The sequence below is a fragment of the Mustelus asterias genome, unplaced genomic scaffold, assembly GCF_964213995.1.
Source record: "Mustelus asterias unplaced genomic scaffold, sMusAst1.hap1.1 HAP1_SCAFFOLD_318, whole genome shotgun sequence".
NCBI lineage: Eukaryota > Metazoa > Chordata > Chondrichthyes > Carcharhiniformes > Triakidae > Mustelus > Mustelus asterias.
This window is the reverse complement of record NW_027590280.1, coordinates 363,074-388,836: the sequence shown is the minus strand read 5'-3', so window position 1 is coordinate 388,836 and position 25,763 is coordinate 363,074. Positions and strand designations below refer to the sequence as shown.

The 25,763-nt window shown below is 44.0% G+C and overlaps 1 protein-coding gene across 6 annotated transcripts in view; it reads right to left on the bottom strand.

The window, feature by feature from the left end:
* mrps15 (mitochondrial ribosomal protein S15) overlaps positions 1-25,763 on the bottom strand; it is a 98,318-nt gene that overhangs the window by 59,001 nt on the left and 13,554 nt on the right. For 5 of the 6 annotated variants that reach the window (XM_078204377.1, XM_078204373.1, XM_078204374.1 and 2 more), the window contains exons 4-8: positions 24,128-24,176; positions 18,768-18,852; positions 17,109-17,167; positions 12,307-12,498; positions 4,155-4,254 (exon numbers count right to left, since the gene is read on the bottom strand). In XM_078204377.1, coding sequence (XP_078060503.1) covers positions 4,155-4,254; positions 12,307-12,498; positions 17,109-17,167; positions 18,768-18,852; positions 24,128-24,176 — 485 coding nt within the window. Of the gene's footprint in view, positions 1-1,261; positions 1,422-4,154; positions 4,255-12,306; positions 12,499-17,108; positions 17,168-18,767; positions 18,853-24,127; positions 24,177-25,763 lie in introns of those variants that run through there. The other variant, XM_078204378.1, reaches the window with a different exon arrangement.

Genomic DNA, 25,763 nt, shown 5'->3' with positions numbered 1-25,763 from the left:
GCCGACGAATGGCAGGTGGAGTTTAATTTAGACAAATGCAAGGTGATGCATTTTGGTAGATTGAACCAGGCAGGACTTACTCAGTTAATGGTAGGGCGTTGGAGAGAATTACAGAACAAAGAGATCAAGGTACATGTTCATAGCTTCTTGAAAGTGGAGTCACAGGTGGACAGAGTGGTGAAGAAGACATTCGGCATGCTTGGTTTCATCGGTCAGAACAATGAATACAGGAGTTGGGACATCTTGTTAAAGTTGTACAAGACATTGGTAAGGCCACACTTGGAATACTGTGTGCAATTCTGGTCACCCTATTGTAGAAAGCATATTATTAAACTAGAAAGAGTGCAGAAAAGATTTACTAGGATGCTATCGGGACTTGATGGATTGAGTTATAAGGAGAGGCTGGATAGACTGGGACTTTTTTCTCTGCAGCGTAGGAGGCTGAGGGGTGATCTTATAGAGGTCTATAAAATAATGAGAGGCACAGATCAGCTAGATAGTCAATATCATTTCCCAAAGGTAGGGGAGTCTAAAACTAGAGGGCATAGGTTTAAGGTGAGAGATACAAAAGTGTCCAGAGGGGCAATTTTTTCACACAGAGGGTGGTGAGTGTCTGGAACAAGCTGCCACAGGTAGTAGTAGAGGCAGGTACAATTTTGTCTTTTCAAAAGCATTTAGTTACATGGGTACGATGGGTATAGAGGGATATGGGCCAAATGTGGGCAATTGGAACTAGCTTAGGGGTTTACAAAAAAAGGGGGCCTGGACAAGTTGGGCCGAAGGGCCTATTTTCATGCTGTAAACCTCTATGACTCTATGATTGGATAAAACAATTAGCTGAATGATAGAAAACAGGAGATGGTAGGCACTGGGATTGTCCAGTGGTCAATGCTCAGACCATTTTTGATATACAGACTTGGATACTGGATCAGAAAACTTCTAGAATTTCTAGGTTTATTGACGATATGATCATTGTGGTCACCAATAACCCAGGAGAAATGAACATCCCAACATGACACAACAAAAGAAACCAATGCACAAAATTTCACATTTTATAACTTTTACTTTAACCATCAAACCAAAATCAACTTAAATTAAACAAGTTAACCAGCAAATTGTTTTCAATAGAAACCAATAGCCATACAACAAAGATAAATCTTAGGATTTACTGGCAGTCTGCTTAGCACAGATATGGCACCACATCCTTCAGAACTTCATTGTCCTCCAGTACAATTCTACTCCCCTTCGGCACTCAGGATTTCATCCTCAATTTGCCTCTCGCAGCTTTACCCCAAATTCGGTTACCACCAGAAGTGCGTTCTCCTGCAGAACTTTCTGAGCTCAGTTTGAGAGAGTGCTGATGGCGTAGATTCTCTATGCTCAACTTCATTCAGTACATGGTAAGGCTGGCCTGGTTAAAACTGAAGCAGCAGGATGAACTTTATTTCACTATCCCAGCTGCCAAACCCAGCCTTCAGTTCTACATATTTTTGCAGTTGACACACACCTTCAAAGCCATTGTCCTGCCCGGACCACAGGCTGAAACCTGACCACACCATCCTCACACCTTTCCCAGAAACAGAAGGTTTTGGGTTCCCTTTCAGTTAGGGACTGTCAGTACAGGGGTTTTGAAACTAAACCTAGGGCAGGGAACAGCTTGGACACATTTCTGTGGTCTCACACAAACTGGATTTCATCACAATACCAAACTTGGATGTGTGGTTGAGAATGAAGCCTGCAACAGGACATAGATGATCTAGTAGAGTGGACTGACAAGTGACAGATGGAATACAAGGCAGTGGGAAGTGATGCATTTTGGCAGATGGAATCGGGAGGCAATATAGACATAATGGCACAGTTCTAACGAGTGCGCAGTAACAGAGGGACCCAAGAGCTCATGCAAATGGATCTTTAAAAGGTGACAGGACACTGACAGAGCAGTTAGCAAAGCATATAGGATCTTGGGCTTCATGAATAAGAGCCATTGAGTACAGATGCAGGGAGATTATAAAGCTTGGATTAAGACACAACTACAGTGTTGCATCCAGTTCTGGTCAGCACACTTTGGGAAAGATTGAGGTTCCTGGAGCGGGTGCAGAGGAGGTTTATCAGAATGGTTTCTAAGAAGAGAGATTTTAACTACAAAAAGCTGGGATTATTCCCCTTGGAGCAAAGGAGATTGAGGAGAGATTTCCCGGAAGTATACACGATTATGACAGGTTTGGATCAGGTGGACAAGGAATAGCTATTACATTTGGTGATGGTGCAAGAACTGTACGGCACAAATTCATTCAGGGGGATGTGAGGAAGACTTGTTTTTAAACGCAGCAAGAGAATAGTCTGGAGTTCCCTGCCTATGGGAGTGTTAGAATCAGAGACAATTAATGATTTCCAAAAGGAAATTGGATGGATACTTGGAGACACATACACAGCTATAGGGATACAGTGACTGACTGGAATGTTCAATGAGGATGACGTCAACGTGATGTCCAAATGGACTCTGTGCAATGACTCCATGACTGCATGACGACATAGGATAAGCATGAGCAGTGGTCAAAAGAGAGTTGAAGTTTGGGGAAATGTTCGGGGTCAAAGAAGCTGTGGGCTCTCTCAACAAACATGGAGTGTAGATATACGAGGTGCGTAGTGTGCAAGGTGATTGTAGAGATAGAGTGGGACAAGGCTGCAGAGGGAATTCAATGCATCAGTGAGCCAATGGAGACTGGCAAAGTTCGGGATGATAGAAGAACAAGCAACGATGCAGAGTTTAGAATATGCTGGGGTGTATATAAGGTGCAACCAGGTGGCCAATGAGGAGCAAAACATCAAAGCTGTGCATCCTTGTTTTAGCCTGAATGCTGCATAAATACAGCTCCTCAAACTGGTTACACTGTAACTGGTCAGAGGGCTTCTCCAAGTGTGATCTTTGCTACCCCCTTGACTGACAGAATGTGAATGGATCAACTGCCTTCACCAGTGGAACCACTGGTATGATGTCCCGAGGCATGGTACATTGGGGAAACTATGCAGACGCTGCGACAACGGATGAATGAACACCGCTCGACAATCACCAGGCAAGACTGTTCTCTTCCTGTTGGGGAGCACTTCAGCGGTCACGGGCATTCGGCCTCTGATATTCGGGTAAGCGTTCTCCAAGGCGGCCTTCGCGACACACGACAGCGCAGAGTCGCTGAGCAGAAACTGATAGCCAAGTTCCGCACACACGAGGACGGCCTCAACCGGGATATTGGGTTCATGTCACACTATTTGTAACTCCCACAGTTGCGTGGACCTGCAGAATTTCACTGGCTGTCTTGTCTGGAGACAATACACATCTTTTTGGCCTGTCTTGATGCTCTCTCCACTCACATTGTTTCGTTTCTTAAAGACTTGATTAGTTGTAAGTATTCGCATTCCAACCATTATTCATGTAAATTGAGTCTGTGTCTTTATAAGCTCTGTTTGTGAACAGAATTCCCACTCACCTGAAGAAGGGGCTTAGAGCTCCGAAAGCTTGTGTGGCTTTTGCTACCAAATAAACCTGTTGGACTTTAACCTGGTGTTGTTAAACTTCTTACTATGAAACCCCTGCCAGAGATGTTAGACATCCAGTGCACACAGGTTTGTCTTCATGTTGCATCCTTATTATTTCTGTGGAGAACTGTCAGTTCATTCATTCACTGAGTGTTGCTGGAAATGTTACTCCACCGGCTTCCTGATGCAATGTCTGTGTTTACCCTTTATTCCAACTCACCATCCAAAATGACACAACCTCCTCGGAATTGAGGCAAATCGCTGCTCTGATTTGATCTCTGGGTTCTATGATGTTCTATTGCTGCGGCAAATCAGAGCAAGAGCCAGAGTGATGGCAGCTCACAATCGAATGACAGGTTGCAGCAGGTCAGAGGCAGTAAGAGTTATATAACTTCATCAACCTGAGGCAATGGGCTTCATTCAGCTGGCCCACCTCAGGATGACTAATATGATTCAGCTTTCTTCAAATAAGTTTTAAATCAAAGGAGATTTAAATAGAAAAAATTTATTCATCTAACAGAAGTTTCATTGCCTTTTTTAAAGTACATTTTCTGTGTATAACAGACATACTCAGCCCTGCAGGATATGCTCCATGTGAACTTCTAGTCAGACTGCTGTACCTTCATTCACTTCCTTACTGACAGGCTGGGCTTTCTCTGCAGCTGCTGCTTTCTGCTTCTGCCGTTCAGCAGCACGTAGTTTCTGGACCTCTTGGAACACCTGAAACAAAGCAAGCAGCAGCAAAGTGTGAGACTGCGTGCATATTCAGCTTGTCCTCACGCTTATTATTCATTACAGTTTTTAACCTCTTGACTTCCACTGTTTGCATTCTCGACTTGGAGCAGCTGTGCTCCGTTCTCTGCTTCTGTCAGTCCAGACAGGGTTTTCTGCATTGCTCAGACTGGTCCTAATGAATGACTTCCACTAAAACTCAAATCATTTCAATAAGAACAAAACAACACATAGCTGCTGGAGAGCACGTGGTCCCTTGAGCCTGCGCTGTCATTCCATGAGATCATGGCTGATTGGGTCATGCCCCCAACTCCACTTTCCTGTTTGTTCCCCATAATCCTTGATGCCTCTATCATTGAAGAATTTGTCTCAAATAATTCAATGGATCTTATAGAGGTCTATAAAATAATGAGGGGCACCGATCAGCTAGATAGTCAATATCTTTTCCCAACAGTAGGGGAGTCTAAAACTAGAGGGCGTAGGTTTAAGGTGAGAGGGGAGAGATACAAAAGTGTCCAGAAGGGCAATTTTTTCACACAGAGGGTGGTGAGTGTCTGGAACAAGCTGCCAGGGGTAGTAGTAGAGGTGGGTACAATTTTGTCTTTTAAAAAGCATTTAGACAGTTACATGGGTAAGATGGGTATAGAGGGATATGGGCCAAATGCAGGCAATTGGGATTAGTTTAGGGGATTTAAAAAAAAGGGCAGCATGGACAAGTTGGGCCGAAGGGCCTGTTTCCATGCTGTAAATCTCTGTGACTCTATGACCCTGTCTCCGCTGCTGTTTGGAGTAGAGAATTCCAAAGATTCACAGTGCTGGGAGAAGAAATTCCTCATTTCTTTTGTTCTTATTGAAATGATTTGAGTTTTAGTGGAAGTCATTCATTAGGACCAGTCTGAGCAATGCAGAAAACACTGTCTGGATTGACAGAAGCAGAGAACGGAGCACAGCTGCTCCAAGTCGAGAATGCAAACAGTGGAAGTCAAGAGGTTAAAAACTGTAATGAATAATAAGAGTGAGGACAATTTCCATCTTAAATGGACTAGAAACTCTGCCCCTCAGTTCTAGATTCCCCCAGGAATAGAAACATCCTCTAAGCATCTATCCTGTCAAGTCCCCTCAGAATATTATATGTTTCAATAAGATCATCTTTCATTCTTCTAAATTCCAATGAGTTTAGGCCCAATCTGCTCAATCTTTCCCATTCATCCCAGGAACCAGCCTAGGGAACCTTCTCTGAACAGCTGCCAATGCAAGGAAACCCTTCATAAGGACATCAAAACTGGCGTGGTCTTATTAATACCATTACCAATACCTTCCTACTTTTATACCCAATCTTCCTTGCAATAAAGGCCAGCATTCCATTTGCCTTTGTAATGACCTGCTATTCCTGTATGCTAATTTTCATGTACAAGGAGACCCAGATCGTTCCGTACTGCAGCATTCTCTCTCCATTTAAATTAGTTTTTCTATTCTTCCCTGCAAAGTGGATAACTACACATTTTCCTGCATTATATACCATTTGCCATTATTTTCCCCACCTCACTTAACCTATCCATATCCCTTTGCAAGGTTCCTCAATTTCCTTCCCTACCTGCAAATTTGGCTACAATATACTCAGTCCCATCATCCAACTCATTAATACAGATTGCAAATAGATGAGGCACCAGCAGGGATCCCTGTGGCAACCAAATAAGTAGTTTGCCAATCTAAAAATGACCCACTATCTCATTGTTAGTTAGCCAGTCCTCTATCCATGCTAACATATCACCCGCAACATCCATGTGGTCTTATCATGTGGCACCTTTTCAAATGCCTTTTGGGAACCAAAATAAACTACATCTACTACTTCCCCTTTATCCACCCTGCTTGTTATGTCCTCAAATAACTCCAGTAAATTTGTCAAACAGTTTCCCTTTCACAAAACGATGCTGACTCTGATATCATGATTTTCTAAATGTCCTGTTAATATTCTCTCAATGGATTTCAGCATTTTCTTAATAACAGATGTTAGGCTAACTGGTTGTTTCTTGCTTTCTGTCTCCCTCCTTTCTTGAAGTATTCATGGCTTTCCAATGCTTTGGGACTTTGCTTGAATTTAGAAAGATTTGGAAGATTAAAAAACACCCACTGTGCAGCATAGTGCTGCCCCTGCTCTGAAGACCCTAGGCCATCAGGTCCAGGGAACCTGAATTTTTTCCCCCAGTGATCATGATGGATTCCTCTTTTGCTCCTGATTTTTTTTACTATTATTGGGATGCTTTTAGTGTCCTCAATCGACTGTGAAGAGATACAAAATTTTGTTCAAAGTCTCTGCTCTGTCCCTGCTTTTCATTATTACATTAGATCCTCTTCCTTTTTTCCTGTTTCAACATTTCTTGATAGTTCACTCATGCATTATTTTCTCCAAGTATTTCTTTGTTGCCTTCTAAAATTTCCCAATCTTCAGCCTCATCACTAATCTTTGCAGTACACCTTTTCTTCAAATTTGATACAATTCTTAACTTCATTAGTTATCCTCAATTCTCAAAGATTATATTCCAATAAATATATCCTGAATATCTGTCACCACTTATCTACTCTTACCTGTTAATCTATTTTCCCAGTCTATCTTAGCCCAACCTGTCTTCATACTTCTGTAATTTTCTTTACATTTAAGACAACAATTTCAGAATCAAGTTTCTCAGCCTCAAACAACATGAAATGCTATTATGTTATGATCACTCTTCCCTGGAGAATAATTTACCATAAGAACATTAATTAATACTTATTACAAGATCTAAAAAGCTGTTCCCTGGTTCGTTCTACAATAAATTGTATTAAGAACTAGCCTCAATACACTATAAACTTCCTCAAGGCTATCTTTGATGATTTGATCCATCTAATTTATAAGATGATAAGAATTTATGAGTTGCCCACGATTATAGCAGTGCCTATCCTTCAAGGCTCAATTATTTCTGCTTTTATACTTTATCCTACAGTGAAGTGTTTGGGGAGCTCCAGATGGTTCCCACCAGTGACTTATATTTTTTACTATTTCGTATTGCCACACGAACTGATTCTACATTTTGATCTTCTGAGCCAAGATCATTTCTCAACGCTTTGCCGATTTCATCCTTTATTAACAGATAGACCCCACTTCCTTTTTCTTTCTGCCTATCCTTTTAAAATTCAAATTTTCCCTCACTTGCACCCTGAACCCAACTATTAATTTAAAGCCCTAAGTATAGCCCAGGACATTAGAATCATCCCAACATTTCAGTTCCCTCTTTCCCCAGTACTGGTGCCAGTGTTCCATGAATGAAAACTGAATTCTCTCGCACCAATCATTCAACTCTCCGATTTTATTCACTGTATGCCAATTTACTTGTGGCTCAGGCAGCAATCCAGAGATTATATTTGTATTTCTGCTTTTAATTTAGGCCCTCGTTGTTCATAGTCTGTCAGCAGCACATCTCCCAAAGTCCTATGTTGTTGATATCTATGTGGACAAGAACAACTGGTCTTTTTCCTCCAACTCCCACATCAGAACTGCATTGCATTTTCAACATTTCACAATACCTTTTCATTCAAACCTTTTATAGCAAGTATTCCGCCAAGATCCCATAAATTCCACTTTCTTTATTACAGCGTTTATTTATAGGGAGAGCTGGCAAATTATTCTGAATGAGCTCACCTTCATTCCTTTCTGTGTGGTCTATAATCAGAGTACTTCACCTCTTCCCTTTTGTTGAGCTACAGTCCCATTGTCACCAGACCTCACCCAAGTGATCGTTCTTCATTCACAGGACATTTCTAAGCTGGCTATTCAACCATAGGGGCATCAGAGCCAAGTGTGATTCCTTCTGCACTCAATATCAAGATTTGTACTCTCTGGTGTGAGGGAGAAGGTGGGGAATGGGAGTAACTAGTTTCCTCCTGGAAAGAACTCCCAGGATGGGCCAACTGGCTTCTCTCCAGCTGTAACAATTCCCTGATAAAAATACCTGACATCCTTGCAGTTTAACAACATCTTCCATTGATATAGCACCTTTAAATGTAGCACAATGTTCCAATGCATTTCATTAGAGCAACCAACATACAACATGTGACATTGAGACAGAGATATTAAGACCAGTGATTAAAAGGATATTAAAAAAGGGAGTGCCTTAAAGGAACAGAGTGGGGTTGCGAAGTTTAAGGATGGAATTCCAGAGTTTAGGGCTTAGTTCTACAGCAGGAAGACAGGACTGAAGTAGTACAATGAACAAAAGGTTGAGATTATACCATTGAACTGAAAAACTAGGTTCAACCTGAAAGCTGTGTAAAGCACCAATATTACACAGCTACTGATACCTGTTCAGGTTTTCCATCATATCACTAATGCTGACAGAATGCCAATGGCTACCCTCAGCCTCAGTGTTAGCTCAGCCAGTGGTCACTGACAAGTGGCCAAGTGGAAATCCATTGAGCTGTCAATCAAAGCCTATTTCAAAGCTCTGCACTATGAAATTGAAAGAGATCAAAAGGTTTTCAATGGAATAGAGAAGATTTCAAAGTTTTCAGCTTTCTAGGAAGGCTCAGAAACTTCAAATAAAAGCCATGTGAATATATTGGGGCTGAGTGAACAGCAGTGGATTGGCCTGTGAAATTGACATCTCCTGTGTCAGAGGATTTCAAAGGGGTCTGCTCACACTTGCAGCTTCTGACAGGGGGTCGCATGTTAGACCATTTGGGATGGAGATGGGAAGGTGTTTCTTCACCCAGGGAGTGGTGCGCCTGTGGAATTCTATGCCATGGAGGGTGCCTGAGGCTGGGGCATTGAATGTTTTCAGGAGAGAGTTGGATGTGGCTCTTGGGGCAGAGGGGATCGGATGATGTAGGGGAGCGTGGGATCAGGCTGTTGGGTTGGATGATGAGCTATGGCCATGGTTGGTGACGGAGTAGGCTCGAGGGACTGGATGGCCTCTTCCCGCTCCTATTTTCTATATTTTTCTATGAAATCCCTGCTGCAGAATAGATTGCTGCTATGATTTAAAAGCCTGTCAGCTGTCCATGGAGCATGGAGATTAAAGTGACTGGCAGGAATGAAGATGTTAGTCAGAGCTGCCTGATAGCACCATGCTAAAGGTGATTTTCAGGTCTGCCAGAGCTATAAGGACAGTCCAGCCACAAGACCCCCTCCTGGGGAAGAGTGGCGAGGTCAACCCCTTGCCTCCAGCCCGAGCCTACCTAAACCCCAGGACCCTTCTTCTGCAGCCTGACAGTGGCAGAGGGGCAAATGGCCACTGGATCTAGCATCTTGGGGTCCAGCACAGCAGGTCCACGAAGGTCATTACCAGCACCAAAACTCACCCAGTGCATTTCCTGCTGGAGGAGCAGGTGAATGGTGGGGTGCTGGTGAATGGGCTGTCAAGCCCCCTAATACAATTAGCAGGTTTGCATAATAATTCCCACTATGGACAGGAACCCGATAGGGGCTGGCCAGAAGGGTTGGGTGAATCCCACTCATTGCCCGCAGGAATTCCAATTTTTGGCTGACGCCCATTCAGTGGGGCATCAGGATTCCCACAGCTGTCTGATGAGGTCAGTGAATTTCCCCCCCCTAATATCTTTTGTCCTAGCCAGAAACCATTGCTTGCCTTGCTATCGGCACCATCTCGCCCTCTCCCCGATGACTGTCTTGAGGCTGAACAAACTGTTTGCTTAACTGGAAACCAATGTTTGCAACTTTGGTGCCACACTTGCTCGAGGGAGTTTTTGACCACATAACCACCTAATTAAGACTGCCTATTTACACCTTAAGCACTGCCTCGGCTCACTTGCTGCTGAAACTTGGAATCTATGCCTTTGCTACCTCCAGATTTGATGATTCCATTGCATCTCTGAACAACCTGCCACATTTTTCCATCTGTAAACTTCAGGTCATCTAAAACTCTGCTGCCAGTTTTCTAATTTGCACCAAGTCCCATTCATCCATCATTCCACAGCTTGCTGACCTACAGCCAAGCAAAGCCTCCACTTTAAAAGTATCTTCATTTTCAAATCCCTCCATACTTTTATGTATCCCCATCTCTAATCTCCTCCAGCCCTATGAAAACCTCCAAGGTTCTGTCATTTGCTCTTGGGGCTAAAGGGATCAAGGGATGGAGGGGACCAAGATATTGAATTTGATAATCAGCCATGATCATAATGAATGGTGGAGCAGGCTTGAAGGGCCAAATGGTCTACTCTTAAGACCATAAGACATAGGAGCGGAAGTAAGGCCATTCGGCCCATCGAGTCCACTCCACCATTCAATCATGGTTGATTTCAACTCCATTTACCCGCTCTCTCCCCATAGCCCTTAATTCCTCGAGAAATCAAGAATTTATCAATTTCTGTCTTGAAGACGCTCAACGTCTCGGCCTCCACAGCCCTCTGTGGCAATGAATTCCACAGACCCACCACTCTCTGGCTGAAGAAATTTCTCCTCATCTCTGTTCTAAAGTGACTCCCTTTTATTCTAAGGCTGTGCCTCCGCGTCCTAGTCTCCCCTGTTAATGGAAACAACTTCCCTACGTCCATCCTATCTAAGCCGTTCATTATCTTGTAAGTTTCTATCAGATCTCCCCTCAACCTCCTAAACTCCAATGAATATAATCCCACGATCCTCAGACGTTCATCGTATGTCAGGCCTACCATTCCTGGGATCATCCGTGTGAATCTCCGCTGGACCCGCTCCAGTGCCAGTATGTCCTTCCTGAGGTGTGGGGCCCAAAATTGCTCACAGTACTCCAAATGGGGCCTAACCAGTGCTTTATAAAGCCTCAGAAGTACATCCCTGCTTTTGTATTCCAAGCCTCGAGATAAATGACAACATTACATTTGCTTTCTTAATTACGGACTCAACCTGCAAGTTTACCTTTAGAGAATCCTGGACTAGGACTCCCAAGTCCCTTTGCACTTTAGCATTATGAATTTTGTCACCGTTTAGAAAATAGTCCATGCCTCTATTCTTTTTTCCAAAGTGTACGACCTCGCACTTGCCCACGTTGAATTTCATCAGCCACTTCTTGGACCACTCTCCTAAACTGTCTAAATCTTTCTGCAGCCTCCCCACCTCCTCAATACTACCTGCCCCTCCACCTATCTTTGTACCATCGGCAAACTTGGCCAGAATGCCCCCAGTCCCGTCATCTAGATCGTTAATATATAAAGAGAACAGCTGTGGCCCCAACACTGAACCCTGCGGGACACCACTTGTCACCGGTTGCCATTCTGAGAAAGAACCTTTTATCCCAACTCTCTGCCTTCTGTCTGACAGCCAATCGTCAATCCATGTTAGTACCTTGCCTCGAATACCATGGGCCCTTATTTTACTCAGCAGTCTCCCGTGAGGCACCTTGTCAAAGGCCTTTTGGAAGTCAAGATAGATAACATCCATTGGCTCTCCTTGGTCTAACCTATTTGTTATCTCTTCAAAGAACTCTAACAGGTTTGTCAGGCACGACCTCCCCTTACTAAATCCATGCTGACTTGTCTTAATCCGACCCTGCACTTCCAAGAATTTAGAAATCTCATCCTTAACGATGGATTCTAGAATTTTGCCAACAACTGAGGTTAGGCTAATTGGCCTATATACTCTTGCTTCTAGTTTTTATGTTACGAGCCACTCTATCACAGCCTCATCACAACTCAGCCTTGGGCGGCACAGTGGCACAATGGTTAACACTGCTGCCTCACACGTCAGGGACTTGGGTTTGAATCTAGCCTCGGGTAACTGTCTGTGTGGGTTTCTTCCCACACTCCAAAGATGTGTAGGTTAGGGTCTATTTGGCATAGCCAATCAATCTAAGTGTCAGGGGGATTAGCAGGGTAAATACAGGGGATAGGGCTGGGTGGGATTGCTGTTGGTCCAACAACTAACATCCACACATGGATGGGGAACAGAAGATTAATTTTTCCCTTCCTTGTCCAGGGAGTTGAGGCTAATTGCAGCTCTCCAGATTTTATTTCACGTTTACCCAACTCCTATCCTGTTGAGTGGTCACACTGAGCTCAGCTGGTTGATCTTCTTACCCTTATGCATAAAGCTTTTTTGGCAGCCCATCGCTGAGTCACCTTCCTGTAATACTCCGGAGGGAAGGTGTACTGAATGCCCAGCTCGGTGCAAACATTCTCAAACACATCGTAGCGCGTTCGTCGGAGATACTTCAACAGTTTCTTCCGCCTGTCGATTGCCATTAGCATGTAACGTTTGTGGGTCCTATCCTGTTTAAGAATAAACATGTCTGATTACCTTAGAAAGATGTATTTTATTGTAGCTACCAGATGACCCAGTGAATCACATCATACTGTGCTACACTGAGGTCAGTTGGATCCATGTTTGCGTGTGCGGGTTGGGAGGAAATCAAGGACCAAGTGATGCTGAGTGGGAGTAAAAATACAAAACAATCAAACTGCAGGACTGTGTGCCCTTGTTTTAATCAGTGTGTGATGGGATGTTAATATACAACTTTATTTAAAAAGTTAAAATACAGAAACAATGGGTCTCACCCAATCAATAACAAGTTTTAGATTGGCACAAAGGAAAAGAATACAAGGAAAGAACAGAAAATTAGGCTAGGGAATTCCTTTTCAGTTAGCACAGACCAAAGGGCCTCTCCAACCCTTAGGTTCCTCCAAGTTGGCACAATCTTTAAAATCCATCAACACTTTTTGTAAAAAGTAAAGCTCCCTCCTCCTGTCCCCATCAAACACTCCCAGGACAGGTACAGCATGGGGTTAGATACGGAGTAAATCTCCCTCTATACTGTCCCCATCAAACAGTCCCAGGATTGGTACAGCACAAGGTTAGATAAAGCTTGTATGCTGCTCCAAAGGTTATTTTCACTCGGTGAGACAATAAAGATCCCAGATTAAGATGACGACATGAAGGATAAATGAGAACATTTCAGTTAAAGTTACTTTAATGTGAGGTTTGAATGTGGAATTTTCTGCTGTAAACGGTTACTGAAACAGTCAATAACCTAGTTGATGAAGTCCTGAAAAGAGAAATATTATAGAGTATGGAGACTGAGAATGAGTATGATTAGTCTGGATGGGATGTTAGAGGCCATGAGGAGTGAACAGCAATGGGTGACTAGAATAGGTGATGAAGGCTCAACTACTTAAAACTGTACCCTTGATCTGGTGGGACTACATGCCTCATTTACATTGGTCTTTACGTCGGTTTTCCCGCAGACCTCGAGGAGGAGAATTGTAAAATGAACCCCAATCTACTGTATGTCCCCATTGCCCATGGGCCTAATGAGAACTGATAATACAACCAACTTTAGTTTATGCAACGTCTTGCACGACCATAGGATATCTCAGAGCACCTGAAGATTAAATTTGAAACTGAGTCGATGCGGTAAAGTAGGAATTGCAGCAGTCAATTTGCACACAGCAAGCTCCCATAAACAGCAATAGAATAATGATCAACAATGTTGACTGAGGGATAAATATTGGACAGGAAATGGGGACATCACGCCTGTTTGAAATAGAACCATGGGATCTTTTGCACTTGGTAAATGTAAGAGTGGGGTTAATCTCTCATCCTAATGGTGGCCCCTCTGGCATGTAGCATGCCTTCTATACTGTACTGGAGTGTCAGTTTGGAGTTTCTGCTCAAGTACTGGAGTGGGATGATTCCATGAGTCAACACAAATGTGCTTCAGAATTTCAGTGAAGGACATACAGTAAAGCCATTGCTGTGCTCAGCAGAATGTGGTGGGTTTCATATTCAAAGTGCTATCGGCTGGAGCATAACTGGCCCTGATTGAGAGAGGAACTATCAGCCAACATTTCTGTAAACAATGGATTATGATTCATGTGAAAGTCACACCACATGAGGCAGTTGAGCCAAATAGCAAAAGTTCAAAGGAAATCTAGATGGAGAAAAGGAATACAATGTCACAGAATCATGGAATGATTGTAGCTCAAAGAATAAAGAACAGTACTGCACAGGAATAGGCCCTTCGGCCCACAAGCCTGCGCCAACACATGCTACCTTTCTAAACTGAAGACCTTTTGCCTCATATCCCTCTATTCCCTGCCATAGTGGCACAGTGGTGAGCACTGCTGCTTCACAGCGCCGGGGACCCAGTTGCAATTCTCAGCTTGGGTCACTGTCTGTGGAGTTTGCACATTCTCCCCGTGTCTGCATGGGTTTCCTCCGGGTGCTCCAGATTCCTCCCACAATCCGAAAAATGTGCTGGTTAGGTGCATTGTCCATGCTAAATTCTCCCTCAGGATACCTGAACAGGCGCCTGAGTGTGGCGACTGGCGGATTTTCACAGTAACTTCATTGCAATGTTAATGTAAGCCTACTTGTGATTAATAAATAAACTTTAACTATTCACGTATCTGTCAAGATGACTCTTAAACGTTGCTATTGTATCTGCTTTTACCACCTCCCCTGCATATTCCAGGCACTTACCACCCTGTGTATAAAAGATTTGCCTCTTACATCTCCTTTAAACTTTCCCCCTTTTACCTTAAACTTATGTCTCCTAGGAATTAACATTTCTACCCTGAGAAAAAGATTCTGACTATCCATGCCTCTCACAATTTTGTAAACTTCTATCAAGTCGCCCCAATAGCCTCTGAATTTCAAGTGAAAACAAACCAGGTTTGTCCAATCTCCCCTCGTAGCTAATACCCTCCAAACCAGGCAACATCCTGGTAAACCTTTTCTGTACCTTCTCCAAAACCTCCGCATCCTTTATGGTAGTGTGGCGACCAGAACTGTATGCAACATTCCAAATTTGGTCTAACTAAAGTTCTGTACAGCTGCAACATGACTTGCCAATGTTTATACTCGAAAGGAGTATTTTTATACTCAGAAGGAGGTTATACTAATCGAGTTAGATGAAGTAGAGTGTGTGATGCTCGTGTACCTTTAAGATATTTTATTAATTCATGTTCACAGCCTGAGGTGATATCATTGTTGGGAGGAGAAATAAAAACTGTGGGCAGGTTGGCTGACAGGGAGACATTTTCAATTTCAGTTTGGAGCTGCAGATTTAAGCTTTTGGTTTTAGAAGGGACAGCAAGCTAAAAGGAAGTATTTTCCCTCTCTCCCTGTTTTTCTTTCTTTGGGAATTCTATAGCTTTCCTGAAGGGTGAAAATCTGTTGTTGTTGGGGCTGGACCAGAGTGTCTCTGATGTTTTGGGAAGTTGTCTTGTCTTCAAATTGTTCTGAGTCTCAAGAGCATTTGACTGCAGAATTCAACTAACGGCCTCGATCTCAGTATCACGAGGATTAGTCTGGTGCTGTGTTAAACCTGTGAACAGGGTCTTTTGTCTGAGATTGATTTGATTGGAACACTGTACATATCTTTGTTAAGGGTTATACATTATCATGATTGTTTGTTTCTAGTTTGTAATTGATAAAGGTTCTTGCTAATTTTCTTAGTTTACATATTAACTATATTTTTAAATAAACTTTGCTTGATAATAGCTCCCTAGTGGGTCACTTGAATCATACCTGAAGTGAAACATCTCATGCTTATCCTAGCCAAGTTCAAGGTGCAAAATTTATGATTCAGGCGGGCTTCATAAAACAGTCTGGAGTTTCTAACCTGAACCATAACAGGTAGGACAAGGTTCTCATGGAATATAAACACCAGTATGAGCAGAAGATCTGAATGGCCTGTTCCTACATTGTAAAATTCTATTTAATACTACAGTGGCCTGACAATCATTATCAGAGATAACGAGCAAAGTGATGTTCATTTGTAATCCCTGCCACAGTCAAATATCACCATTGCCTGTTTTCACACAAAGCGCGGACATCCAGCTGACAATCTGGAGTATCATTGTCACCTACACAATCGGTGGAAAGGAGAGGGAAAGAGGCAGAAAAGGAGAATGTGGAGATTGTGTCACAGCCTGTGCCAGTGCTCAGTCACTAGGCATTGCGATGGAGCAAGCCTACAGGAAATTGTTCATTCAGCAATTAAAACCTACATCCGTTAGTAAAAGGGACAAAATTGCAAAATGTAATGTAGTAACAAAAAGTAACTGAAAACAGACAAACCATTGTTTAACCGGGGACACTGTCAGCCCCAGTTCAATGAGAGTTCTCTCACTTGAGTCAAATGTGAGAATTTGAGTCCTAATCTCGGATTCCAACACAATCCAGATCATTGCGCCAGTGCTTTACAGAGCAACAGCTTCCTGGACCCTGTGGCAGAGCAATAGTGCTCAGAGTCCCTACGGCAGGGCTCCGATGTCCCTGCTCCCTGTGGCAGGGCTATGGTGCTTAGGGTCCTTGCGGCAGAGCTATGGTGCTCAGGGTTCCTGCAGCAGGGCTCTGGTGTCCCTGGCTCTTCCAGATGTAGAGTTCGAGGGGAGCTGGCCTCACACAATACCCACACTTACATTACCCACAACAGTCACAGGACAGGGATCAAGACTTGAAATCGTGTCTCATTATTATTCCTCGACTCAGATGAGAATGGCTGACCTGTTGTGGAATCAAAATTAGGCTGTTTCTTACCTGTTGTGACTCAGTTTGATAAGTGACAAACCTACCCACTGACCAAGGAGCTGCACAGTTCACTCGGCAAAGATTCAGCAGCTCAGTGAACTGAAAGCACTGACAGGGTGCAGTGCAGCTCAGCCCTGTGCCTCTTAACAACATCCCCTTCTCCCAACAGCTCTGTTCACACAGGGTTCCATTGGGTGAGGGTGGGGGGCACAGAGCATGGAGTGCAGCTGGAATTGGAATTGTGACATGGAGCAATCTCAGAAATGTCTCTCAATGTACACTTTCCCAGTGCAATGTTAAAATGCCACTCAGTGTGTGGGCTGTCTGTGCATTCTATGACACTCACCTTCCTGTGTACCTGCAGATGCTCTTGGTAATTGCGAATTTTTGCTGTTAAGATGGCAACTGTGAAGAGAGAGAGAGAGATGGTTAGACTGCAATAATCTAACACGTACCAACTGTACCTCCAAACAGAACCATCTTAGGCATTAGAGAGCCCCCATCATTCTTTTTACATCCACTTGCGCACATTGTAAAGAATCTAGTCTAATGATTTAGTAACAATAGAGAAGTCGGTGGAGTGGTAGAGCTGAGTGTTGTCAGGGGTTTATGGTGCTTGTGGATGATGTATCCAAGGTGAGAAATAGGAGGGCGCCAAGGATAGATCTAAGCCAGCATGGATTTCTGAAGCGAAAATTGTGTTTAATTTGCTGGAATCTTTTGAAGAGGTAATAGAGGGGTCTGATGGGAACAATGTTGTTGATGGAGTTTGCACAATTTCCAAAAGGTGTGATACAAAAACACACAATCTCACAAGGTGAGAATCGGCCTAATTTTGATTCCACTACAGGTCAGCCACTCTTATCTGAGTCAAGGAATAATAATCAGCCATGATTTCAAGTATTGATCCCTGTTCAGTGACTGTTGTGGGTAATGTAAGTATGGGTATTGTGTGAGACACGGGAGCCAAGTTATCGTTCATGGATTAAAAGAGACGATGGCTACATGGATACAGAATTGGCCGAGGGACAACAAACAGTACTGGAAGCAGAGATGATGAATGATTTCACAATGAAACTGGATGGGGACTTGAAGGAAATACACTTGTAGTATGAGGACAGAGCGGAGAAATGGGGTCAACTGGATTGCTACACGCAGAACTAGCATTGACACAATGGGCCAGATGGTCTCCTTCTGTGTTGTAAATGACTGAGTCTATGGTGCTAGAAATCCAAGGACAACTTTTTGACATGTCTGTGGGTCAAAGCACATCTAGACTGTGCTGTTCTGGAGTGATATAGTAACCTTGGAAAAATTCCAGAGGAGGCAGATAGAATGATTCCAAATTTAAACAACCTCAACTTCTCTGATAGGCTTATCTATTTAGAGTAGCACCAACATCGATGCGACCCGATAGATGTCTATAAAATAAATGGAAAGACTAGTACTCCCATTGATTCTAGTTTAATAGATTGGGGAGGACCAGGGACATGTGTTTAAACTGTCTAAGAGTTGGAATTGACTGGGTGTGGGCTATTCTTCATTTCCTCAGCTACTAGTGAGGGTGTGGACTGTGTTACCAGCTCTCTGTACACCTTCCAGAAGGAGTTGGATTTGTTCTAAACTGGGGCAGAGATCACATCATATAGAAGCTTAGAGTCTTTACAGAGAACACATGATCTCCATGACTGGTTTTGATTGCCTAATGGGGTGGACAGAAATTAACGCCCCGAGTATTTGTTCCATTCTTGGCACTGGGCATTCTCTCAGTTCCTCTCCTCTCCCAGCAGACTACATGTCTGGGATGGAAGAGTTTAATTATCATGCTCTAATTATCAGAATGTGGACAAATCTGGTTTCCTTGTACCTGTCAGTTCTGCTACAAAACAGCCTCTTGTTCTAGAAAATATTTATGCAGATACTTAACTCAGGAATTAAAGATTAGAGGGAATGGAGTAATATTAACTGAACACAAGGGGACCATGTAATGGGAAAGCAAACTCACTTTGCACTTCTGTGGAGCCAACGTCACTGGGACTCCTCTGCACCTTCTCCACCAACTGGCTAGTTTTCAGTTTCAGCTTCTCTTTCTGAAAGTGAGTCATTTACTGAGGTCAGTTCAGTGTGAACACGAAGGAGGTCAATTTTAACAGGATGAGAGACCTCCCCATTCTAGTGTCCCACATTAATATTACTGATAGCCTGGATCTGTGTTAGTGAATAGTTACGGAAAGGGAGCTGAACCCACCAGACCACACCCACATCCAGATCCTCTGACTGGCACTGCATGTCATAGAAATCATAGAAACCCTACAGTGCAGAAGGAGGCCATTCGGCCCATCGAGTCTGCACCGACCACAATCCCACCCAGGCCCTATCCCCACATATTTTACCCGCTAATCCCTCTAACCTACACATCCCAGGACTCTAAGGGGCAATTTTTTAACCTGGCCAATCAACCTAACCCGCACATCTTTGGACTGTGGGAGGAATCAAAATTAGGATGATCCTCTTTCTTATCTAGACAGCTATATCTTATCTAGACAGCTATATCTTATCTAGACAGCTATATGACCGGAGTGGGAATGGAGGGATACAAAAGAGTGGTCTAGTTTGGACCAGGGAGCGGCCCGGGCTAATTGTTCCTTGTTTCTCGTTTCAAGGCTTCATTCTATGATCATCTTGCTGGTGCCAGTACAGAGCGAGACTGCGGATAGTTGGGAACCTGTCTCGGGGGCAGGGAATTCATATGGTGTTCATGGAAGTGGAAATGACTAGGGTTGGGAAGCATTTTCCGATCAGGGCCATTGTGATCTCCTGGACTCGTTTCGATCGCCTCAGGGGGTCGGAGAGGAATTTCCCAGATTTTTTTTTTTCCCCATATTGGCCCTGGGGTTTTTCACTCTGGGTTTTCGCCTCTCCCTGGGGATCACATGGTCTGGAATAGGGGGGTGGGGGTGAGTTAATAGGTTGTAATGAACAAAGCATCGTAGCTGTGAGGGACAGCTCGGTGGATAGGATATTGGTATGTAGATAGGCTGGAAAATTGGGCGGGGATCCTGGATTCAGGATTCAATCCTGGACCGGGGAGCGGCGCGGGCTTGGAGGGCCGAAGGGCCTGTTCCTGTGCTGTATTGCTCTTTGTTCTTTGTTCTTTGTGTCTGCGTGGGTTTCCTCCGGGTGCTCCGGTTTCCTCCCACAGTCCAAAGATGTGCAGGTTAGGTTGATTGGCCAGGTTAAAAATTGCCCCTTAGAGTCCTGGGATGCGTAGGTTAGAGGGATTAGCGGGTAAAATATGTGGGGGTAGGGCCTGGGTGGGATTGTGGTCGGTGCAGACTCGATGGGCCGAATGGCCTCCTTCTGCACTGTAGGGTTTCTATGATTTCTATGATTTTCTATGAAACCGGAGCACCCGGAGGAAACCCACGCAGACACGAGGAGAATGTGCAAACTCCACACAGACAGTGACCCGAGACGGGAATTGAACCCAGGACCCTGGAGCTGTGAAGCAGCAGTGCTAACCACTGTGCTACCGATGTCCCCCAGCTCTGCAACCAGTTAGAGCTTCATTTCTAATCTTCCCAACTCGGATGCAGTAAATGGAAACTCTCGGGCACGACAGCGAGGAGCCACACCACCTGACCAACAGCGTAGAGCTGTCCCACCCAGCAGCAGCTCGGAGCTGTGACTTGTCTCCCTGGTCCCCATGTTCGCTATTAACACAGTCAATGGTTCTCTCTCTTTAGGTTCTGATGAAAGGTCAGAGTCCTGAAACATTAACTGTCTCTCAACAGATGCTGCCTGACCTGCTGAGTAATTCCAGCACTTTTAGTGTTTATTATAATGAGATATTACATCAGTTTGATCAAAGAGGTAGGTCTGAAAGAGTGTCTTAAAGGAAGAACGTCAGGCAGAGATGGAGAAGTGTAGCAAGGGAATCCCAGAGCCTGGGGCCATGGCCACCAATGGCAGAGTGATTAGGAATGCACGAGAGACCAGAATTCGAGGAGCATACATTTCTCAGTGTTGTTGAGCTGAAGGAGTTTACAGCGATGGGGAAAGGAAAGGCCTTGGAGGGATTTAAAAACAAGGATTAAAATTTTAAAATCAAGACCTGGCTTGAGCAGGAGCCAATGTTGGTCAGTTAACATTCATAATGCAGAGGTGGTGGTCTGGAAGTCTTAAAGCACATCAAGGTAGATTAATCCCCATGATCAGGTGAAGTGTATCCCAGGACATTGTGGGAGGAAATTGCGGGTCCCCGAGCAGAGATATTTGAATCATCGATAGTCACTGACCCAATTGATCAAGATCCCGTTGCAATCCAAGATAACCTTCTTCACTGTCCACTATGCCACCAATCTTGGTATCATCTGCAAACTTACTAACCATGCCCCCTATATTCTCATCCAAATCATTAATATAAATGACAAATAACAGTGGGCCCAGCACTGATCCCTGAGGCACACACTGGTCACAGACCTCCAGTTTGAAAAACAACCCTCTACAACCACCTTCTGTCATCAAGCCAATTTTGTATCCATTTAGCTACCTCACCTTGTTTCCATGAGATTTAACCTTATGCAACAACCTACCATGCGGTAACTTGTCAAAGGCCTTGCTAAAATCCATGAAGACAACATCAACTGCACTGCCCTCATCTACCTTCTTGGTTACCTTTCAAAAAACTCAATTAAATTTATGAGACATGATTTTCCACTCACAAAGCCATGCTGACTGTCCCTAATCAGCCCTTGCGTCTCTAAATGCCTGTAGATCCCGTCTCAAAATACCTTGCAACAGCATCAAGCCAATTTTGTATCCATTTAGCCACTGGAAGATTGGAGGGTGGCAAATGTTGTGCTTTTGTTTAAGAAGGGCTGCAGGGAAAAGCCTGGGAACTACAGGCCACTGAGCCTCGCATCTGTGGTGGGTAAGTTGCTGCAAGGTATTTTGAGAGACAGTGAAGGAGGTTATCTCGGATTGCAACGGGATCTTGATCAATTGGGCCAGTGTGCTGACGAATGGCAGATGGAGTTTAATTTAGATAAATGCGAGGTGATTTGGTAGATTGAACCAGGGCAGGACTTACTCAGTTAATGGTAGGGTGTTGGGGAGTTATAGAACAAAGAGATCTCGGGGTACATGTTCATAGCTCCTTGAAAGTGGAGTCACAGGTGGACAGAGAGGTGAAGGAGGCATTCGGCATGCTTGGTTTCTTTGTTCAGGACATTGAATACAGGAGTTGGGACATCTTGTTGAAGTTGTACAAGACATTGGTAAGGCCACACTTGAAATACTGTGTACAGTTCTGGTCACCCTATTATAGAAAGCATATTATTAAACTAGAAAGAGTGCAGAAAAGATTTACTAGGATGCCACCGGGACTTGATGGATTGAGTTATAAGGAGAGGCTGGATAGACTGGGACTTTTTTCTCTGCAGCGTAGGAGGCTGAGGGGTGATCTTATAGAGGTCTATAAAATAATGAGGGGCATAGATCAGCGAGATAGTCAATATCTTTTCCCAAAGGTAGGGGAGTCTAAAACTAGAGGGCATAGATTTAAGGTGAGAGGGGAGAGATACAAAAGTGTCCAGATGGGCAACTTTTTCACACAGAGGGTGGTGAGTGTCTGGAACAAGCTGCCAGAGTCGTAAAGGCGGGTACAATTTTGTCTTTTCAAAAGCATTTAGACAGTTACATGGGTAAGATGGGTATGGAGGGATATGGGTCAAGTGCGGGCAATTGGGACTAGCTTAGGGGTTTAAAAAAAAAGACGGCATGGACGAGTTGGGCCCAAGGGCCTGTTTCCATGCTGTAAACGTCTATGACTCTATAACACAGGAGTGACAGGGGAAGGGGACTGCGAGTAAGGCACAGGCGGCAAAGTTTTGGATGATTCAGCTTTACAGAGGGTCGAATGTGGGAGACCTGCCAGAAATGCATTGTAATAATCGAGGCTCGATGTAATAAAGCTTTGGATAAGGGTTTCAGCAGCAGATGAGCTGGGACAGAGGTCAAGTCAAACAACGTTATGGAGGTGAAAACTGTCAGTCTTGAGAGATGGCACATGAGAGTTCGGGAGCTCATTTTGAAATCAAATGTGACAGCAATTTGGAAAGAGAGTGGTTTTATCTCAGACTGTCGCCAGGGAGAGGGATTGTCAGTGAATTTAGAAAGGAGTTTGGAAAGCGAGCAGAAAACAATGTTCCCAATATTTAATCTGTCATTATCACCATCTCCTCAAAAAAACTCTTGCACCGACCATTCTTACCACCATCCCATCTCCAATCTTCCTTTCCTCTCTGAAACCCTTGCTCCCAGCTTTCCTGTTTGAATCCCTCCGCCCACAGTACTAAAACATTCTTAGTCACAAATGACATCCTGCGTAACTGCGACAAAGGTAAACCTCATCTTTCTTGTTCAGTCTGCAGGCTTTGACCACATCATTTACCACCCATACTTCTGCACTCTCATCCAGCTCAGTGAGTCCAGTCCTACCTGCTCCCAATCTTAATTAATTGCAGCCAGAGTCTCGTTTCCAAAGGCTTCTTTTCCCATTCCTACACTGTTACCTCTGAAGAATCAATCCACCTCATCAACATACTGCCCCTTAGTAACATCATCCAAAACTAGAGTGTTCAGCTACAGGTCTACCTCACCACCATCTCTCTCCTCCACTGTTGCAAAGTTACCCAGCCACTGACTCACATCCAGGATAGGTTCAGCAGGAATTTCCTCCAATTTAATATTGAGAAGATTTCTGTGCCTGATTGAAACTCCAGTCCTTAACTATTTATTCCATCCTTCCCCCTGGGAAAAGTCAGAGATAAACCAGACTCTTCAAAATCTTGGTGTTAGATTTGACCAGGTGATGAGCTTCTGACACACAACTCCCACTCTCCATCACTAAGTCCACCAATTCCACCATTGAAATCTTCCCCGATTTTGACCCTGCTGCTGAAACCCTCAATCGTGTCATTGTTATCTCCAGACTGGACCATTCTTGAACAACAATTTTAATCACTCCTCCACCTGGTGGCTGTCCCTTGAACTGCCCGGGCACTAAGTTCTGGAATTCCTCCCTGGACCTAACACTTTAAGAGATTCTTTTCAAACCTACCTCACTGAGGAAGTTTTTGGTAATCTGTTCTAACACTAAATTGCGGCTTGATGTCAGATTTTGCAACACTCTTGTGAAGCATCTTAGGATCCTTCATTATGTTAAGGTTGGAAAGGGAAAGTATCGATGCAGAAAGAAACAGGAGCTGATTACAAGATCAGAAAAAGATGCTGTTGGAAAGCCAGAGGTCAGCATAATGTTTTGCTTCAATAAAACCCAATCTGAAAAGGTGGATGACTTACACGTGTTGCCATTTCCAGTGACAGCAGCCTTCGAACCACGTCATTGGTCCTGTAAAAATCATATCACAGGTTAGGTGTTCAGGATGGTATAACATAGGATATAGCGATTTATATAAAATATATATCAAAGTCTAAAGTGGGGATGTTGCTGACAATTGTAGTGTTCAGGAACATTTGGGACTCCCCAAGATACTGAAGCAGTTTGTGTCATAATACAGCAAGATCTGGAAAAACATTCAGGCTTGGGCTAAATACCAAGTATAACATTCTTGCCACACAAGTGCCAGGCAATGATCATCTCCAACCCCAGAGAGAATCTTCCTATGACATTCAAATAGCAATATCCACTATCATCGCTGAAAAGAAGCTTAATTGCACCAACCATACAAAAGACCACAAGAACAGGGGTTACGGGAATAGGGCCTGGGTAGGATTGTGGTCGGTGCAGACTCAATGGGCCAAATGACTTCCTTCTGCACTGTAGGGATTCTATAACAAGTTAGAAGCTGGGAATTCTGCAGCAAATAACTCACCTCCTGACTCCCCAAAGCTTGTCCACCATCTACAAGACACAATTCAGGAGTGTGCTGGAATACTCTCCATTTGCCTGGATAAGTGCAGCTCCGACAACTCAAGAAGCCCAACACCATCCAGGACGAAGCAGCCCGCTCAATAGGCATCTATTCCATCACTGATACAAAATGGCAGCTGTGTGTACCACAGACAAGTTGCACTGCAGCAACTTACCAAACCTCCATCAACATGAGTCAGAGTTTTACAGCACAAAAAGAGGCCCTTCAGCCCATCGTGTCACACCAGCCACCCATGTTTTCTAACCTTCCAAACCCAGAATCTCAACCACCAAGATGGACAAGGGCAACAGATACATGAGAACGATACCAGCTGCAAGTTCTCCTCCAAGCTACACACTAGGAAATACATCACTGTTCCTTCACTGGGTCAAAATCCTGGAACTCCCTCCCTAATAGCACTGTGGGTGTACCTACACCACATGGTCTGTGGTGGTTCAAGAAGGCAGCTCACCACCACCTTCTCAAGCACAATAAATGATGGCCTAGTCAGTGATAAATGCAGCCCATGAAAGAAGCAGTAGAAACCGGTCCATAATGATGTTTATGTTCGAGCCTCCTCCCATCTTTCCTCATTTAAATCTACAATCCTCATCTTAGAATAGAACCACAGAATTCCGACAGTGCAGGAGGCCATTTGACCCATCGACTCTGCACTGACTCTCCTTCTGTTCCCTTTTCCCTCATCTACTGGTCTAGCTTCCCCATATATAAGAGTCATAGAGATATACAGCACGGAAACAGGCCCTTTGGCCCAACTCATCCATGCTGGCCAGATTTCTTAAACTGAACTAATGTCATTGCCTACATTTGGCCCACATCCCTCTAAGCCTTTCCCATGTATCTGTCCAAATGTCTTGTACCCATCTCTACCACCTCCTCTGGCAGCTCATTCCATACACGCACCACCCTGTATGTGAAAAAGTTGCCCCTCAGGTCCCTTTAAATTTTTCCCCTCTCGTCTTAAAACCTATGCCCTCTAGTTTTGGATTCCCCTACTCTGGGGAAAAGTCATTTGCTATTCACCTTATCTATGCCCCTTGTGA